General features: G+C 37.9%; 2 protein-coding genes across 5 annotated transcripts in view; both read right to left on the bottom strand.

The window, feature by feature from the left end:
* The window catches only part of CFAP70 (cilia and flagella associated protein 70), a 116,493-nt gene extending 104,457 nt beyond the window's left edge, over positions 1–12,036 (bottom strand). Inside the window, 5 exon segments of the mRNA XM_028513969.2 lie at positions 1,270–1,349; positions 1,526–1,624; positions 9,165–9,351; positions 10,322–10,424; positions 11,413–12,036. Of these exon segments, the coding sequence (XP_028369770.1) occupies positions 1,270–1,349; positions 1,526–1,624; positions 9,165–9,351; positions 10,322–10,384 (429 nt within the window). The 5' untranslated portion in view covers positions 10,385–10,424; positions 11,413–12,036.
* Positions 12,037–19,419: 7,383 nt separating this feature from the next.
* ANXA7 (annexin A7) overlaps positions 19,420–20,684 on the bottom strand; it is a 28,895-nt gene continuing 27,630 nt past the window's right edge. For all 4 annotated transcript variants that reach the window (XM_028512184.2, XM_028512185.2, XM_036026799.1 and 1 more), the window contains one exon: positions 19,420–19,862. In XM_028512184.2, coding sequence (XP_028367985.1) covers positions 19,740–19,862 — 123 coding nt within the window. In that variant the 3' untranslated portion in view covers positions 19,420–19,739. The remainder of the gene's footprint in view (positions 19,863–20,684) is intronic.

The raw sequence follows: 20,684 nt of genomic DNA, 5'->3' as shown, positions 1-20,684 counted from the left end.
AGTATGTAAAACAAGTAAACACAGAAATATTATTAGCAAATATGAGGACTACAATCCATTTGACTACATTTTCTTCTATAGGTATCTAAGGAAAATCAACAGTACATAGGCTGTGAGACTGGACCAGGGAAATCATACTGAATTCAGATATACACCTCCTTCCAGCACAAATCACATGGAATAACAGAAAGATATTAAATTATGTCTTTACATCCAATTAAAGAATAATGTTATAATAACCCCCAGAAAATAAGAAATGCCATCACTAAACTAGACATGTTTAAGGAATCCTTGAAAGATAGAAGTCAAATTAAATCAGATCTAAAAATGCCTTGGAATAAAGCAACCACATCCTAAAATAAGAAGAGAACCACAGCAGATGCAGGAGTGGACTGTGGCAGCTCCCAGGTCAGATCAATGAGAAGCAGAAAGGAGCCTACAGTGAAGGTTAGAGAACTGCAGTCAGAAGAGTTGGGTCAACTGGGCCCTCCTCTCTCCCTTACTCTTGCAAAACAGAAGATAGCCATGGTATCTGCTGAGAGTGAGTACACCTACACCAGAGTGGCAAATAGTGCCACAAGAAGTTACTAGCCCCCAGAAGGAATGGGAAACACAGCCCAGAAGACAAACTAGTAACACAGCCTACTAGTTCATGCTTCCTCTCCTCCAATAACCAGAGGCAGGCTACCATACCAGAAAGTATGTTATGTACATTCATATACTATTTAATTTAATCCATCAAGAGAGCTCAAGAGGCATTTCCATGGCTAAGCCTTTCTTACATCTACCCCTGGGCAAAGTAACCAATACCAACTCTATACCACTCTGTGCCCATGTGCCCTTGCATTTAATCACACTGGACTAAAATCCATATGTAGATTATGGACTCCTAAGGTAGGATTCTGCTTTATTTATCTCTGTTTCCCAGAACCTAACACAATCCCTACAACAAGAAGGTGCCTGACAAATTGAACTCAACTGAATTGAACCTTAATCTCAGACAACTCATCAGACTGAATGGTAGGCTGAAATGTTGAATGTTAAAACTCTGATTATTCCCTGGCTGGCGTAGCTCAGTGAATTGAGCGCAAGCTGTGAACCAGGCATCACAGATTCAATTCCCAGTCAGGGCACATGCCTAGGTTGCAGACCATGGCCCCCAGCAACCGCACATTGATGTTTCCCTCTCTCTCTCTCTCTTTCTCCCTCCCTTCCCTCTCTAAAAAGAAATAAATAAAATCTTTTAAAAAACACAACAATTCTGATTACCTTACCACCTGACCGAGGAAACTCCAAGGGAGAGCCTGTCACAGGGTGCAGGGGGGCCATTGTTTCAAATGAACTCTCTCCTACAAAAAAAAAAGGTCAAGTCAAGCCAAAAAAGAAAAGCTTAGACAAAGATAAATGTGCTCATCAAACCCTTCATCAAACCCTTCAAATTCAATGTGGCTGATTTTTTCATTTCATTAGAGTTAAATTTTTTGAGCTTTGTTATGTCTGCTTTTGAAAAAATCATACATCTCACCTTCCACTAAAGGAAGAAGGTCCACCACAGCCTGACCAAGAATTAAGGTCTTCTCATCTTTCTGTTTCTTTTCCTTTGGTAAAACTTCAGTCACAGTTACTAGAAAAATCAAAACAAAGAAAATGAGAGCATGTCTAGCTCATCAATCAGATAGCCAAGGTGCAACATGCAATGCATCATCAAAGAATTTTAAGTTAAGAGAAATAAACTTTGACACCCAAGAAGGCACCATTATTGGTGATTTCTGATGGAAACTACTGGACCACCTTAGTGACTTCTGTAACAACTCAGTATTTTAAAAAAATGTTGGCAGATTTATAGAGATCATATTAAGCTTACAGAAATTTAGGAAAAATGACATCTTTATAATGTTGAGCATTCCCAAGAACATGATACACCTTTCCTCTTGTTCAACCTCATGTCTCTCAGTGGCATTTTCTTTACAATTTGTTTCTATCAGGACCAAATAAAGTCTAGACATTGCAAACTAATTCATGTCTCTTAAGTCTCTTTTACTCCATAGGTATAGGGAACCTATCTGCATGGTGTGGGAATGTAGCCCAGCCCCCACTCAGAAAGGCCAGTGGTGAGCCAGTCGGCACACTGGAACTGAGCCTATGGATAGGTTCTCCCATGGGGAATCAGGCCTGCATTGTACCTAGGCTGCTTTGAGACTTGCTTTTTGCTAAAACTCCCTCACCCTGAATTGAAGCAGCACGTGTTTACTGCATATCTTTAAAGTAACTTCCTAAAATCTGTGCTAAACCTCCCAAGTATGGAGTGTAAACAGTTCAAACACTTTCCCCCTTACATCTTCAACATCCTTTTCTTTGAATTAGCAACATTCTTTCCTTTGTTATCCATAAAAGGCAATCATCAAAAGTGAACCTGTGTATAGTAAATGAGGACCATTCTTGGTATGATGTACCCAGAAAAACAATAAAAGCCTGTCCAGGCAGGGATCAGGGACCCCTCTCACTTTGAGAGAGGCCATGCCATCCCTTTTTCTCCACAGGACTTCTGTAGTCCATGTGAATTTGTTCATCACAGCCACAACACATGGACCCCGCTGGTTGGAGTCCTCATCACATTGGTTTCTTTTTCATTTAATTAGATTTTTCCCATTTTTATTTTTCTAATAAATTGTCCATTTTATCTAAGTTTTCAAAAGTAATAGCAGAATATTCTTTCTATGCCTTTTTAATATTGTGGTAAAATATGCATTACATAAATTTACCATCATAGCCATTTTTAAGTGTACAGTCCAGTGGTATTATGTACATTAATGTACACCATTATGTACACCAGCATCTATCTCCATAACTCTTTTCACCTTTAAAAGTGCAACTCTAAAGCTTCAGAAAAAATGCAACTAATCAACAAAGAGATACCCAACCTATCAGATGCACAGTTCAAAACACTGGGAATCAGGATGCTCACAGAAATGGTTGAGCATGGATGCAAAATAAGGAAAAACTGAAGGCTATGCAAAGTGAAATAAAGGAAGATGCACAGGGAACCAACAATGATAGGAAAGAAGCAGGACTCAGATTAATGATTTGGAGCAGAAGGAAAACATAAACATTTAACCAGAACAGAATGAAAAAACAAAAATTCAGAACAATGAGGAGAGGCTTAGGAAACTCCAGGACACCTTTAAACATTGCAACATTCGAATCATGGGGGTACCAAAAGGAGAAGAGGAAGAGCAAGAAACTGAAAACTTATTTGAAAAAATAATGAAGGAGAACTTCCCTAGTCTAGCGAAGGAAATAGATTTCCAGGAAGTCCAGGAAACCCAGAGAGCCCCCAAAAAGTTGGACCCAAGGAAGCACACACCAAGGCACATCATAGTCACATTACCCAAGATTAAAGATAAGCAGAGAATCTTAAAAGCAGCAAGAGAAAAGGAGATAGATACCTGCAAAGGAGTGCCCATAAGACTATCTGCTGATTTCTCAAAAGAAACCTTGCAGGCAAGAAGGGGCTGAAGGAAGTATTCAAAGTCATGAAAGGCAAGGACCTATACCCAAGATTACTCTATCCAGTGAAGCTATCATTTAGAATGGAAAGGCAGAGAAAGTGCTTCCCAGATAAGGTCAAGTTAAAGGAGTTCATTATTACCAAGCCATTATTATATGAAATGTTAAAGGGACTTATTTAAGAAAAAGAGAAGATCAAAAATAGGAACAGTAAAATGACAACAAATACAACTACCAATAACTCAACCAAAAAAAATGAAAACAAAAACAAAGCAAACAACTAGAACAGGAACATAATCACAGAAATGGAGATCACATGGAGGGTTATCCGCAGGGAAGAGGATGGGGGAATGCAGGGGAAAAGTACAGGGACTAAGTAGCATAAATGGTAGATAGAAAACAGACAGTGGGGAGAGGGCATTAAGAATAGTATAACAAATGTAGAAGCCAAAGAATTTATATGTACAGCCCATGGACATGAACTAAGAGGGTGGGAATGTCAGTGGGAGAGGGTGTGCAGGGCAGAGGGGAATAAAGGGCGGGAGTAGGACAACTGTCATAACATAACCAATAAAATATATTTAAAAACAACAAAAAATATATTACAAGGTCACTGTAATCAAAACAGTCTGGTACTGGCATAAGAACAGAGACACAGACTAATAGAACAGACTAATGAGCCCAGAAATATACCCAAGTCTCTATGGTCAATTAATAGTCAACAAAGTGGGCAGAAGCATAAAATGGAGAAAAATAGACTCTTCAACAAATAGTGTTGGGAGATCTGGACAGCTAGATGCAAAAAAATGAAACTCGATCACCAACTTACATCATACACAAAAATAAATTCAGGGTGGATAAATTCAGGGTGGACTTAAATATAAGTTGCAACACCATGAAAGTCCTAGAGGAGAACATAGGCAGGAAAATCTCAGATATTCCATGCAGCAATATTTTCACCAATATGTCCCCTACATCAAGGGACATAAAGGAAAGAATAAACAAATGGGTCTTTATCAAAATAAAAAGCTTCTGCACAGCTAAAGAAAACAGTATTAAAATAAAAAGAGAACCAACTGTACAGGAAAACATATTTGCCAATGATACCTCAGACAAGGGTTTGATCTCCAAAATATATAAAGAACTCACACAACTCTACTCCAGGAAGACAAACAACCCAGTTAAAAAATGGGCAAAGGACATGAACACACGCTTCTCTAAGAAGGACATACAGAGGGCCCAGAGACATATGAAAGGATGCTCAGCATCACTAGCCATCAGAGAGATGCAAATTAAAACCACAATGAGACACCACTTCACACTGGTGAGAATGGCCATCATAATCAAGTCAACAAACAACAAGTGTTGGAGAGGATGTGGAGAAAGGGAACTCTAGTGCACTGTTGGTGGGAATGCAGACTGGTGCAGCCACTTTGGAAAACAGAATGGAATTTCCTCAGAAAACTAAAAATGGATCTGCTTTTTGACCTGGCAATTCCACTGCTGGGATTACACCCTAAGAACCCTGAAACACCAATTCAGAAGAACCTATGCAGCCCAATGTTCATAGCAACACAATTTACAATAGCCAAGTGCTGGAAGCAACCTAGGTGCCCATCAGTAAACAAGTGGATCAAAAAACTGTGGTACATTTGCACAATGGAATACTACACAGCAGAAAGAAAGAAGGAGCTCCTACCCTTCACAACAGCATGGATGGAACTGGAGAGCATTATGCTAAGTGAAATAAGCCAGGCAGTGAAAGACAAACACCATATGATCTCACGTATAAGTGGGACTTCATCAACAAAACTAAGCAAGCAAAATACATCCAGAGACATTGAAATAAAGAACAAATTGTCAGTAACCACAGAGGAGGGGGGAAAGGGATAATGGGGGAATATAGGGGAAGGTCGATCAAGGAGCATGTATAATGGACACATGGACAAAGCCAAAGGGGGTGGGTTCAAGGCTGGGAGATGGGGATGGGTGTGGGCGGGGGGCATGGTGGGGTGAAGATGAAGACAACTGTACCTGAACAACAATTTAAAAAATGAAAAAAAAATCAAAGATGAAGGAATCTTAAAAGCGGCAAAGGCAAAGAGCTTATAGAATTCTCCAGTGAAACTATCTGCTCTTAGAGAACTCAGATTATGAGTTCAATTTCCTTAATAGTTATAGGGCAATTTCTTTTCATACAGGATGAGTTATGGTTAGTGTTTTTCAAGGAACTGTCTCATTTTGTTGTTAAATTCATATATGTAAAGTACTTCATAATTTTGGGTTGGCCAAAAGTTTTGTTTTTTCCCATAAAATGGCTCTGGTAGCACTTAATTGTCTTTAACTTCATTCAGAACAATTTTGTTAGATTACAGTGTGACAGCTGTCATATCAGTGTGCATTTAAAAAAACTTATCAGCCTTGGCTGGTGTAGATCAGTGGACTGAGCATGGGCTGTGAACCAGAGGGTTGCCGATTCGATTCCCAGTCAGGGCACATGCCTGGATTGTAGGCCAGGTCCCCAGTGGGGGCCACGTGAGAGGCAATCACATATTGATGTTTCTCTTCCTCTCTTTCTCCCTCCCTTCCCCCTCTAAAAATAAATGAATAATTTTAAAAAACTTATAAAAACCGGTGAAATTTTGTGTAGCCATTTTATATTGAAGATGGAAGAAAATATGCAACATTTTCAGCATATTATGGTTTATTATTTCAAGAAAGGTAAAAACACAACTGAAATGCAAAAAAAGATTTGTGCAAGGTATGAAGAAGGTGCTGTGACTGACTGAACACGTCAAAAGTGGCCTGCGAAGTTGCAAAGTTTTATGAAGTGCTGAAGATTTCTCGCTGGATGATGCTCCGTGTTCGGATAGACCAGTTGAAGTTGATAGGGATCAAATTGAGACATTAATTGAGAACAATCAGCATTATACCATGTGGGAGGTAGCTGACACACTCAAAATATCCAAATCAATAAAGTTACTGGTGGAAACAAAAAGTCTTTTATTCTATGGAAAAATACTAAATGGACTTTTTGGCTAACACAATATTTCCTTACTTTTAATGTCTGCAGCATCAATATTCATTCCATTTCATTCCCAATATTGATAACTGATCATTTGTGTTCTCTTTCCCCTGACCAGAGATTTGTCAAATTTGATGTTTTCAAATAACCAGCTATTTATTTAATTGATTTTCCTTATTTTTCTTTATGTATGTCATTGATTGATTGCTGATTTTAACTTTATTATTTTCTTCCTTGTTTTCTTTGGGTTTCTTTTGCTTTCTTTTTCTAGACTCTTGAAGTGAGAGCTTAGATAATTGGCCTTAGGTTTTTCCTCTTCCTTAATGTATGCATTTAGTGCCATAAATTTTCTCAGCAATGTTTTAGGTATGCCTGACAAACTTTAATATGTAGCATTTTTTTTCTTCATTCAGTTCAATGTTCTCTTTATTCCCTTTGAGACTTCCTCTTTTACACTTGGATTATTCAGAAGTATGATTTAAGTTTTCAAGTGTTTGAAGATTTTCTATTATCTTTCTATTATGGATTTCTGCTATGATACTATTATTGTCAGAGAACATATTTGGTATTATTTTCATCCATTTAACTTTATGACCCAGGAAATGGTTTTGGTGTGTGATCTGTGGGGTTTTGAAAATCTGTATATTCTGCTATCGATTAGATTTTATTGGTTGGAAGTGCTGTTGAGTTTTCCTATATCCTTGCTGACTTTCTGTCTAGTTATTCTACAAATTATTGAAAGATGTTTACATCTCCTATTATTGTGAATTTATCTATTCTCCCTTTCAGTTTTCTGTTTTGTTTCACATATTTAGCAGCTCTGTTATTTGGTACATGCCTACTTAGAATTGTTATGTCTTCTTGGTAGATTTACCTTTTTTATCATTATGTAATAACCTTCTCTATCTCTGGTTATTTTCTTTGCTAAGTCTATTTTATCTAATGCTAATGTAGTCACTTTTACTTTGTTTTAGTTAATGTGTGCATTATTTATCTTTGTCTATCTTTTCACTTTTTATCTGACTATATGGTTCTGAGTTTCTTATCAACGGCACATGGTTGGGGCATTTTTAAATTCACTCTGCAATTCTGTAAAAATAATGTAATTATTAATGTATTAGGGCTAAAGTCTGCTGGGCTCTTCTGTTTGTTCTTTTTCTTTTCTCTGGGGGTTTTTTCCCACCTTCCTGTGGATCACCTGAACACCTTTTTTAGAATTCCATTTTTATTTACTGATAATACTTTTGAATACATCTCTTTGTATATATTTTTTAGTTGTTGCTCTAGGTATTACATTGTATGTACATTACTTATTAGTCTGCACTTCATCATTTCACTAGTTCAAGTATAGAAAACTTACCTCCTTTTATGTCCCTTTGGCCTCTCCACAAGTTTTGATATTTGGTGTTGATTGATTTTAAATGTCTTATAGTTTTCATAATGATTTTTTAATTTTTCCTGTGAAATATTCATAAGTATGTCTTAATTTTCCAAATGGATTTTTCTATCTTTTTATGATTGATTTCTAATGTTGATGGTTGTATTTTGATCAGAACACTTGGTCTGCATGCTATTGATTCTTTGATATATATGGCAGGACCTGCTTTATGGCCTCATATGTGGTCAGTTTTTATTATATAAATGTTCTTTGTGTGCTTTAAGAAATTTGTAGGTTATTTAACATTTGACATAAGTGCTTGACTACTAACTCAAGGAAGACTTTTTTCCTTTGCCCATGGCCTAGACAGATAAAATGGTGAGTGGGTTTTTTTTTCTAGTCCATTCTTTTTTTTTCTTTTTGAGAGACAGAGAGAAAGAGAGAGATCAACTTATTGTTACACTTGTTTATGCACTCATTGGTTGCTTCTTGTATGTGCCCTGACCAGAGATCAAACCCGCAATTTTGGTTTATCTGGATGATGCTCTAACCAACTGAGCTACCCAGCCAGGGCTTCTAGTCCATTCTTTTTGAGAGTCTTGGCTTACAGGGTAAGACCAAAATGTCAGAGAAAATACTATATAGTTAGAAAGTACAGCAATGTGGATACAGAAACCATCCACCCACTTATCCAGTCATTCACTGAACACTCTTTGAGTCCTTTTATGTCCCAGATATTTCTAAACAGTAGAAACTCTGAAATAAATAAGATCTAGCCCAGATTTCAAAAACTGCCTCCTCTAACAAGGGAGGCAAATTAATAATTGCTATACAGTATGGTGAGTACACAGAAGTACAATAGGGTTGCCAAGTAAAATACAAGATGCTTATTTTAAAATTTGAAGTTCAGATAAACAATTTTTAGTCTAAGTATTTCTCAAGTTTTATTTCTTGTTTTATTCTAAATCTGGCAACCGTAAATACAGGAATACAAAGGAAGAGTTTTCAACTCATCTTAGGAGATAAGGGCTGCCAAGTTGAGTCATATATCAACAGGTCTTTGATACACATTAGTTAAAATTAGTAGGTCATGGTGACTGCTGCGGGGAGCAGGTGGGACTCCAGGTACACTGTGTTATACCTAGATTAAAAGGTAAAGTGTGTTCATCTGTCCCAACAACAGCTACTAAATATTTCAGAATCTCCTCATAACATACTCATATAATTAACATTTTTATAACCACAAAGACTTACAGAACACAGGTTTGTGGGCGAGGTCATCTAAAGTGATTCCTCCTTCAGGACTGAACTCAAAGCTAGCAGTGAAGTTGTACACTGCAGTTCCTTCTGAAGAAACGGTAATTTTGGCAGAGTCTCCCAAAACTGCCTGATTAAATTCTGCACGAATAAAGGTAACTGGGGTATCTCCTTTAAAACCTTTCTGTTGACAGAAACATATTACTTTACAATTATAATCAAACAGAGAATGTTCCTATGCAACTGGCAACCCATTCTTACTTGTACTATATAGTATTTTCCGTTTTCCTATCAAACTATATTACAAATACAAAAGTAGGCAGAAAGTCATTAAATAAATTTAGTTGTAGTTAAATGCAACACTGTATTTAAATACCATTATGTTGAAGTTTTGAAAAATAACACTGTGTTTATAACATTATATTGTGGAACATTTGGAAAAGTGAGAGAAGTACATAGGAAAATAAATTACCTATAATCTCTAATGTGCAAACACTATTACCATTTTAGAATATATTTCCTGGTGCTTTTTGTGAATGTGTGTGTGTGTATTTTAATACAAAATAGAGAACATTTATTACACCCTGCTTTAGAAAGTTTTTTGACTTAATACTGAATGAATATTTTGCCATTCCATTATTCTTGTAATTTTTAAGTTATACCATATTATTTTATTATTTAAATTCATCATATGAAATTAATCACAAGGGAAACTTGGGAAGAATTTAGATTGTTTTCAGAAAAAAGGAACTGCTGTCTGGGGAAGTGAAAACTACTTCTTGTTTTACCTGTTAAATATTGAAGTTGCCAGGTATTATATACATGCAGTAATGTGAATTGCTGATTCTAGACTATCAATAAGAAACAGTGATATACCTAAAGCATATATAATTTTATTAACCAATGTCACCCCAATAAATTAAATTTAAATTATGCAGAAAAGTGAAACACTGAGAAGGAGGGGCCACAGCTCTGTGAAGTCAGCAGGTTGGTGGTACGAGATGATGGCAAACTTCATTCCTCCCTCTGGAGCTCCCAATGCATCTTCCACGACCCACAGGTGTTTGACAGAGATATATGAGCTCAAAGACAAACATACTTTCAAGAAGTAGGAATAAACTAGGAACATCTCAGATTTCCAAAAATAACTTTACCAATTCATATCCCTTTGTCACAGTGATCTGCACAGGTCTGCCTGTTGATGCAACCTGCTCCATATTGGCACTTGGGCAAAGTCCCTCTGGTCTTCTTTGGTCCCTGTAAACATAATAAATGAAACTGTCTCCTCATGTACCACCGCTGCACAAGAACTCACATTACTCGTAACCAACACCAGAGGAGAACTTAGGAAAATGCAATAGTCCCACAATTTGGGGGCCTTTCCAACCACTGTTGCTAGAGGTTAGGGAGCCGACCACAAGGATGATTCCACTGGTTAGTGCTTACAAGATCCTTGTACATGTAACTAACTCACTGAGCACAAGCTATCATAAGACAAAGAGGGTATAAATGCCAACCCTCAGCATCCATTCCCATGTTCTCAGCATCCTTCGTCATGTTCTTTGGTAGCTTTCTTTTCTTTTCCTTCTTTCTTTTTAATGTTCAAAGCTCAACTCAAAGGTTATTTAATCTCCCAGTTAAACAAAAATATTCTTTGATAACAGGAAGGAAGCAGACACATATACAGTCTACTGGAAAAAGTCCTGACATATGTCTTATTTAGTCAAAGATATTTTAATTATTTTACAACACTGAGGACACAATTTCAAAAATAAATTGGATGGTTTTTTTTTAAAGGTCGTGTTTTCTGAATCAATTCAAAGTGGAGCTTAATGCAATTCAAACATTCACTTAGGATATGCTATGTTCAGTGTGTCTAGGACTGGTGGTATAAAATAAGGAGATGCCTTGCTGCCCCCACACTTTATAGTTATTCTGCCTCTTACCAGCTACTCCCTCATTTTCCCACTCAACCTTCAAGTCTCAGATCACTTGCTCAACACCATGTCTCCAAGCTTATTCAGACCTAAGTGGCCCTGACTACTTTCTTACCAAGTTTACATTTGAAATGACTTTTTGCATTAGTTTTCTTCTTTCCTTTTCAATAGTACCACATGAATTAGGCCTTTACTAGCCTGACCCTGGACAAACGCCTAACCTCTCTGAGCCTCAGTTTCACCTTCTGTAAAATAAATAACATCTGACCTGTTTCATAGTCTGTAAAATAAATAAGAAAATTTCTGACCTGTTTCACATTTGTTGTAAATATCCACTAAAATGGCCAAACTGCCAAACCTATGAAGCAAAACAATGGTATTATCAATATGCACTTTTCCTGAATGCTCAATTACCCCCTTAAATACAAGTAATCTGTTATTCATATTCACAGCCTCTGAGGCCCTGGCTGCAAGAGGCATTAGTGACATATTTGTTGAATAATGAAGACAAAAAGTTTGGTTAATTACAAGTTATGGTCAGGACAGTCAGGCTCCTATGGTGAGAGGCCCCAGTAGGGCACACATTTCTTGTCTTTTCAAAAGAATCTGCAGAGGAGTCAAATTATATGAAGGAGACGATGGGGTGAGGTGGGTCTGGGGCACAGAGGTACAGTGTGCGCTTACCGCGCGGAACCTCGGCACCAAGCAGGAAGGGGGTCTAAGTCCGGCTTTGGGCGGGAGGTGTAGGGTTGGCGGGAGCGTCGCGTCTGGCGGGGTCAGCGGCGTTTAGGTGCGTTTAGGTGTGTACGGAGGTGCAGCCTTGCAGGGATGAGTTGCAGCTAGGCCACTGCTGAGAGAGCAGGGATTGAGGTAAGGGGGTCTGGCTGAAGGGCCAGGCTAGCCAGGCCGGGAAGAGAAGGTTTTTGGAGGAGAGACAGCCGTCTTACCCTCAACAGCCACAGATGTATTTGCCGCAACTATAGCAACCAACTACTCTCGCGAGAACGTAGTTTCTGTAATTACCACAAGTTTTCCCCAATGCTCGCGATAATATTTTCGGGGCAGGAAACTAACAGGGCAGAGGTGAGTTCCTGCGCCTGCGCTCCGGCTGCGGCTACGGAGCGCGCCCGTGGCTGCTTTTTTACTTTGGGCTTCTCTGGTTCCGCGGGTGTTACTTTCCCTTGGCAAAAGTTTTGGTTAAGTGCAAAGTTTTCCACGTTTCAGTTTTGCTTTCTAAACCATTTTCTTTCAATATCCCTCCATAAGTAGGAAAAAAAACAAAAGGAAATTTGTTTAAAGATAAAGACTTTATTAAATGGTTTTTAAAGCAGGTCGTTTAAATCATTCTCCGTGAAAAACGCAGAAAAGAATGTTTGTTTGTTTGTTTGTTTGGTCTTTTTCCCTTACCACTGAGTCCCCATATACCTCCCTTCCCACACTGTTGTCCATGTCCATGAGTCCTTTTTCCTCAATCCCTCCACCCCTTACCTTCCCCCTCCATAGCTGTCATCCTGCTATCTGTGAGTCAAGATGGTATTTTAAAAGTGAGCCTTGCACATTGTGAGAATGCAAAATAATGCTTTTAGTGCTTAATATTTATACAATATACAGACAATATAAATGATAATGTGAAATTTTAATAGTTGAAATGCAACATTACTTTAGAGTTGGAATAGCAAAATACAACAGCAAAAACCTGCAAACAATCCAAGTGCTCATCAATAGAATGGATGAATAAACATATATTTACAAAAAAGCATATTGCAAAGCAGTCATAACGTGCAGTATGCAGTATGCATACTTTTAAATGTTGCAACGTTAACAACCAGCTTGAAGGGGCTCCCACTGGCCAAATCGGAAACAATTTGAGCATCAAAATAAGCAGCGATAATAATGGATGACAATCTACTGATTAAAAGAAATAAATACACAAGTTCACACTCATAAATAAATGGAAAGGAAAGTTCCAACAGTAGAATGTCAACTCAGTAATGGAGAGGAAATGATGGAAATGAAGAATTACTGTTTGTCAACCATTATCAAAGTGGATGGTTCAATGGTTGATTGGTGGAGGTTTAATGACCAATAGGAGGATATCAGCGTGATTTTGGAATACAAATCAGTCACAAAGGGGAAAACCCGGTAATTGAAGAAACCAGCAAGATCAGATTATCAAGGTTAACATCACCATGTTGGGATGTGTCCAAAACTTGAGCTTCCTGATGAGCCTCCCTCACAGGGAAAGGCAAGGCATCATTTTTTGTTATTCCTTCCATGAGGGACCCACATTTGTAGGCCATCCTATAGAAAGTAAGGCCTGCACTCTTTAAAACTGTCGAGGACATGAAAGACTTGGAACTGTTTCAGATTAAAGGAGTCTCAGAACAGACAACAACTAAATGCAGTATGTATTCCTGTACAGCATTTTGAACCAGAAAGGAAAGAAGGAAACATTGTTGGGACAGTGGGGGGAATCTGAATGGGCTTCGTGGCCTAGATGGTGATGTATGACATTGACTTCCTGATGCAGAAGGTTGTTTGCTGTTAGGTAGGGGAGCAAGCCTACTTGGGGGAAATATATGTGGGAGTGTTTAGGAGTGATGGGACATCCTGTCTGCAGTGTGCTCTGTTAACCCTCAAAAGGTCCAGAAAAAGGTTAATAACAAGGGTTATATGCACATGTATATACATACACAGAGTGAGCAATGAACCACTAAAATATTAACTACTTGAAAATCTGGGAGAAGGGGACATGGGAATTCGTTGCAGTGTTTTGGCAACTTTTCTATACATTTGAAATTATTTTTTAAAAATTTTTATGTAAACTATTCACACATATACATATCACTCTGCATGAAAACTCCATGCTTAGGATACAGAGTTACCAAAGCCAAATTTTTTAAATGAATTTTATTTCTGCTAATAAACATTAAAATTATAAAAATTAAGAAAAAAGACTTTTTCAAAGTTGCAGTGTTGTAAAGTAATAAAAATGCTCTCAAAATAAAACAATGGAACTATTTAAAAATGCATTCCTCTCCAGCTTTTTCCCCAAGTGTGGACTGTGAGTAAATTTGCACTTGAGAGCCTTTCTACCACATGACATACTTTTTTTTCCATAATAAGCTTGAGTTAGGACAAGTCTTTGCTAGGGAACCATTCTTATGATCTTAGTTTACTTAGTGTTTGGTTTCAAGGCCTAGGCAATGAAGGGTAAGTAGCAGGTGTCAATTCTTTAAACAATTGATCCTTATTAGACGGTAGGCAAAACTCCAAGTTAATGTTATTTTTATTCCTTTAGAGTGCTTATTAGTGCTGCTCTGAAATTCCTATAATCTTTCTGAAAAAGGCATTCAAATACTTTTTGACTGACTTAAAACATCCACTTGCACATAGAAAACATAGGACCCTCTTTAGTGCTATAAAAAGTAAAATAGTGCTGATATTCAGAATTAAGCCATCTACATACACAAATCAATCTAGAGGGAGCTACAAAATCTCTCTAATAAAATTCAAATTTCTCAGACTGGGTTTCAAAGATCTCCACTAAATGACACACTATCTCAACAAACTCCTTTCTCATTATTCCAAAAAACTTGTTTCTAATTAGCTAATTTCTTATTCCCAAAGTCAATTTATTTCTGACAATATCCAATAATATCGCAAATGTACTGCTCATACCTCAAAGTGATCTACAAAGCATTCACCATCTACATCTCAGATGGATTTTTTTGCAGAAATTGATAATCTAATTCTAAAATTAATATGGAGATGTAAGGGATCCAGAATAGCCAACGCAATCTAGAAAAACAACATAGTTGGAGGACTCACAGTTCCCAATTTTCTAACTTATTACACAGCTATTGTTATCAAGGCCCAAGGACAGACATATAGATAAATGAAACTGAATTGAAAGTTCAGAAATAGACCTTAATATTTATGGCCAATTTTTAACAATACTGCCAAGACAATTCAATGGGGAAAGAATAGTCTTCTCACTAATGCTGGGACAACTGGACATACAAATGCAAAAGAAAGAAGTTGAACACCTACCTCATACCAGGTATAAATATTAAAATGTCAACAAAACTTAAATATACAAACCAAACTTATAAATGTTTTGAAAAAACATAAGGGCAAATTTTCATGAGCTTGAATTAGGCAATAACTCCAAAATAAAAGCAACCAAAAAAAGAGAGTGAGCGAGAAAGATTGGACTTCATCAAAATTGAAAAGTTTTGTGCATCAAAGGACACCATCAAGAGGGTTAAAAGACAACCCACAGAATGGGAGAAAATATTGGTAAATCTGTAGTGTGTGTGTACAGGGAGGGACAAAAATAGGTTTATAGTTGCAAGTAAACAAAAGTTTATTCTTGTGTTATTATTTATTATTGTATTATTTTCCATACTAACTGCAAACCTACTTTTGCCCAACACTATATATAATTTTTTTTGTATATTATGTTGCTTTTACATCTTAAAAAAACATTCTGGATGGGAGAGGCTGCCCGTCCCCAAGTAGCCAATTATTAGAGATAGCAAAAGACCCAGCCAGGAGCTTGCCTTTGATGTGAAGACTAACCAATCCACAGCTGTATGTCCAGTGTCTGGCTCTGCAGCCCCAGGAAGCAATTATTTTTCTGCCTTAATCACCCCATGGCCAGGTACCAGGCAATTGAAGGCCACCCTAAATTATTCAAACTAGCTAATTTAAACTGCATGCCCTGCCCTGCCTTTTCCTCAGAAACTCCAGTAAAGGTCATGTCCTAAGTACCACCCTCCTCCCCCCATTTCTGGCCACCCTGGTGTCTTTCCCAGGGGACCCTGTGTGTGCAGTGCCTCCTGTCTCTAGGACATTGGAATATAATAAGTTGTTTTCCTGAGCCTCTACTGTGTCTTTTTTTGTGGCTGCACCTGCCGATAAACCAAAATTGACTTTAGAGACAGATAGTTAAGAAGATGGTCAAGCAATTATCAGCCAGGTAATAAATCACAAGACCCTATGCTCCCTGGCCAAGTGTCACTGGAAAGGGACTGGGACTGAAGTGGGTCTGCCCTGGCACAGTCTGGAATGTACAGGCCCTTGACTTAGTGTAGGAAAGATTTCACACTGTGGGTCCAGGTGATTTTGAGGGTGTGTTTAATTACGCTGGGGACAGTGAAACAAAGGAAGGGCTTCAGAGAGAGCAGGCAAGGTCACAGCAACAGGAGTGAGCCTAAACAGAGTTGCCTTGGCTCTTTGGAAACATAAGGAAGAGTTGAGCCTAGGCAAGGCTGCCTTGGTCCTTTGGGGAAAAAGTCACAGAGGTAGAAGTGGGCCACCTGGGCTGCGTGGGCAGGAAACAAGTAGCAGAGGCAAAAGGAGGGACCTTGGAGACAGGTTCAGGGAGTTGGCTCAGACAAGCTGCCACTGTCTACTGCTCCCCTGGCTGAAAGTCTCCTGGGAACATGTAGAGCTTAGGAGAAAGCAAGCTAAGGCACACTTCTGAGGAAAGAAGGTGGGGGGAGACATAGATGTACCCCAGGGAGAGTGTGCACTGGGTCCTTTGTCTTAAGGGTTTTTATCTGTTTTCTAAAGGTAGCAATTTTAGGTCTCAGAGGAGGATGACTACAGAATATTCAACAGTTTTCCAGGTCGCCTTTGATATGTTGATGCATCAGAATTAGAGTACAGAGGAATCAGTGTCATTCTCTGATCAGTTTCACCTTTAAAGAATGTCACCAGAAAGGGGCCAGTACCCAGGCAGGTCTGCCCTCAGCACAGTCTGGAATGTATAAACCATTTGCACCTGTTTCCTTGGTTAAAGAAGGTAAGATCTGGGTTGGGTGGGGTTTTTTTTTAAGATTTTATTTATTTTTTTATCCCCTGGCTGGTGTGGCTCAGTGGATTGGGTGCCAGCCTGGGAACCAAAGGGTCACCAGTTCAATTCCCAGTCAGGGCACATGCCTGGGTTGCAGGTCAGGTCCCCAGTAGGGGGTGCTCAAGAGGCACCCACACAGTGGGTGAAATGGGCAAAGTATTTGAATAGACATTTTTCCAAAGAAGAATGCAAATGGCCAATAAACACAAGAAAATATGCTCATTAGTCATTAGGGAAGTGCAAATCGAAACCACTAGCTGCCACTTCACACCCACTAGGATGGCTATTATCAAACAAATAGACAATGATAGTGCTGGGGAGGATGGAGAGAAATCAGAAACATCATTCGTTGCTGGTAAGATTATATAACGGTGCCACTGCTTTGGAATATGGCAGATCCTCAAAAAGTTAAAAATAAAGATATCATATGATCTAGTAATTCCTAGTTCCACAGCCAAGAGAATTGAAAACATGTCCACACAAAAATTTGTACAAGAATGTTCCTAGCAACATTATTCATAACAACCAAAGGTGAAAACAACCCAATATCCATCAATTAATGAATACACAAACAAAATGTGTATCTAAACAATGGGTACTCAACCATAAAACAGAATGAAGTACTGATTCATGCTACAACAGATGGATCTCAAAACAGTGCGCTACCCTGTCTGGTGTGGCTCAGTGGATTGAGTACTGGCCTGCAAACCAAACGGTTGCTGGTTTGATTCCCAGTCAGGGCACATGCCTGGGTTACAGGCCAGGTTCCCAGTGGTAGGGTGTGTGAGAGGCAACCACACATTGGTGTTTCTCTCCCTTTCTCCTTCCTTCCCCCTCTCTAAAAATAAATAAAATCTTTAAAAAAATTCTTTTAAAAAACCCAGTATGCTAATTGAAAGAAGCCAGACAAAAAGGGCCACATATTATATAATTTTATTCCTATGAAAAGCCCAATAATGGGCAAATCCAGAGGGATAGAAAGTAGGTTAGTGATTGCCACAGGCTGTACAGAAGGAGGGGAATGATGAGTGACTGTAATAGGTATAAGGTTTCTTTTTAGGTGATGAAAATGTTCAAAAGGTAATTGTGGTAATGGTTGCACAAATTTGTAATTATGCAAAAAAGTGCTGAACTCTGCATGGTATATCAATTCTATCTCAAGTTTAAAAATGTATTGCTTATGTCTTTTTTTCTTTAATACCTATCCTTCTTTCTCATCTTTACAAAGTCCCATCACTATTACTTTTCAAAACCTAGATCAAAAATGAACTTTTTCAATGAAAATTTTAAAAGTGGCCCTGGCTGGTGTGTCTCAGTGGATTGAGTGCCAGCCTGTGAACTGAAAGGTCACTAGTTCTATTCCCAGTCAGGGCAAATGCCTGAGTTGTGGGCCACGTCCCCAGCTGGGGCGTGCAAGCGGCAGCCAACTGATGTTTCTCTCTCACATTGCTATTTCTCTCCCTCTTTCCTCTTCCCTTCTCCATCCTCTGAAAACAAATATTTTTTAAAAAAGCAATTACATCTATCTTAGCCTATTATCCTTCAATGCATGTACTTTGCCCCACATTATACTTAAGTCTCTCTGTCTAAGTGTAAGGTTGTGTCTTACACCAACTTGTGTCTTCTTAGTACTTACAAAAAACAAATGTGCACTGAATTATACTTGATATTTACTACTCTTCCCCTCAATTTTTAGTACAATCATTCACCAAATTTTCATTAAATATCTGCTTTATGCCAGGTAGCACAGTACAAAGAACAAACAGAATTCTTATCCTCAGCAGAATTTATAATCCAATATTTACAATTTCCTTGTATCGTAACTTTTGTTTAGAACCCCGACTAGATCACAAACTTCCTTCCATTGTATTTTCCCTATTTATTATAATGCTCAACATACTCAATTAAGTAATTGCTCAGTACTGGGGATAAACCAATGGTTTTTTAAATCACCCTGCCGTACCACTAATATGTTCCTAACTTTTCCAAAAAACTTACATTCAATTCTGCCAAGGAGATATTTTAAGACTCATTCGCTCATTAATGGAGCATCTGCTATGTACCAAGCTTTGCTTTCTTGAATTGTAATTAAATTTCATCTAGTTTTAAAGTCTTTTATAATTTTTTTTTTATTCAGGGGCCAACAAAGATATTCAGGGGGGTTTAGTAGACATAAAAGAAAGGTATGTGTTTTATGCATATAATACCTAGTCCCTTTTATAAAAGTTGTTATAGGCAATATTAACCTTTTTTCTATGTGTAAAGTTCAGTGTTTATAAGAATACCAATTTATATAAAGTAAGATGTAAATTACACTAGGTTAAAAGAGCCAATTTTTTTAAAGTAATAGTTTTAAAGTACCACAAATTATAACTGTCTAATGGACCTAGTAGGACTTCGGCAGGCAAAATTCTTAGCAACCTTTTTAAAAATACAGTATTATTACACAGAATTAGAGATTGCTGTGATTTTTATTCAATTTGGTATCCTGATTAGAATAACAGCAGTGAGAAAATTATGCTTTACAAATATTGCATCAGTACTACATCATTATGATATGGCTTTACATTGATTGTATACAGAGAAAAAATAACATTGGCATTAAGGCAATAACCACATGTGCAAACCAAGCACTACCCTGACACAGTCTTCAGTAAAAAGCTCTTTTGGTTAGATGATAGTTGATATTGCTGCATGCTGGTCTGTCATGGCTTTGAAGGATAAGCTCTGAATAGCTTCGTTAATTAAAACAAAACAAAACAAAACAACCTCCTACTGGCCCACGATGGCTAGAAGCAGCTTTCGGTAATCTCCACTGGTGTCACTTGCAATCATTGTGCCCAGGGTCTTCTGATACGTCTGACAGAATATCTGTTTTATTTGTACAAGATCAATCTGCATGCAAGAGATGATATTTTTGATGTTAGAAAAAAGCTGACAAAAGAAAACTGGTGTTTATTAGAATTATTCTTTGATAATGAAAAGATCCTAATTATAATCAAAGCAGAGGGGAAAATAGCACCAAGTGACGGACACTTTATAGCTGGTATTCATACTAGTGCTAGCATCACCCAGTGAAGGTCTGATTCACTGTTCTGTAAAAACATTGGGTAAGAGTGGTACTAGTCTCATCTATTTTAAGTACTAGTCATTTAAAAACCATTTGCTAAGATAGCTATTGTCAAAACACAGAAAATAAATGTTGGCAGGGGTGTGGAGAAGTTGGAAAACTTGTAGATTGCTGGTAGGACAGTAAAATGTTGCAGCCAGTGTGGGAAACAGTATGGTGATCCCTTAAAAACAGTAAAATAAAACAGAATGACCACATGATACAGCAATTCCACTTCTGGGTATATACACAAAAGTAAAAGCAGGGACTCAAATATTTGTACACCCATGTTCAAAGCACCACTGTTAAGAATAGCCAAAGGGTGGAAGCAAACCTAATATTCATCGACAGATGAATGGATAAACAAAAGGTGGGAGATACATACAATAGAATATTCTTCACTACTAAAAAGGAAGGAAATTCTGACACAAGATACAACATGGATGAAACTTGAAGACATTATCTTAAGGGCAAAAAACAGTCACAACCAGGCAAATAGTGTATGATTCCACTTATATGAGGTACCTAGGGTAGTCAAATACATAGGGACAGGAAATAGAATGGGAGCTGCAAAGAAATGGGGAGAGAGAATGGTGAATTCTTGTTGA

Source organism: Phyllostomus discolor, chromosome 5 (genome assembly GCF_004126475.2).
Source record: "Phyllostomus discolor isolate MPI-MPIP mPhyDis1 chromosome 5, mPhyDis1.pri.v3, whole genome shotgun sequence".
Taxonomy (NCBI): domain Eukaryota; kingdom Metazoa; phylum Chordata; class Mammalia; order Chiroptera; family Phyllostomidae; genus Phyllostomus; species Phyllostomus discolor.
Note: the sequence above shows the minus strand (reverse complement) of the source record. Positions and strands in the feature narration are given on the sequence as shown.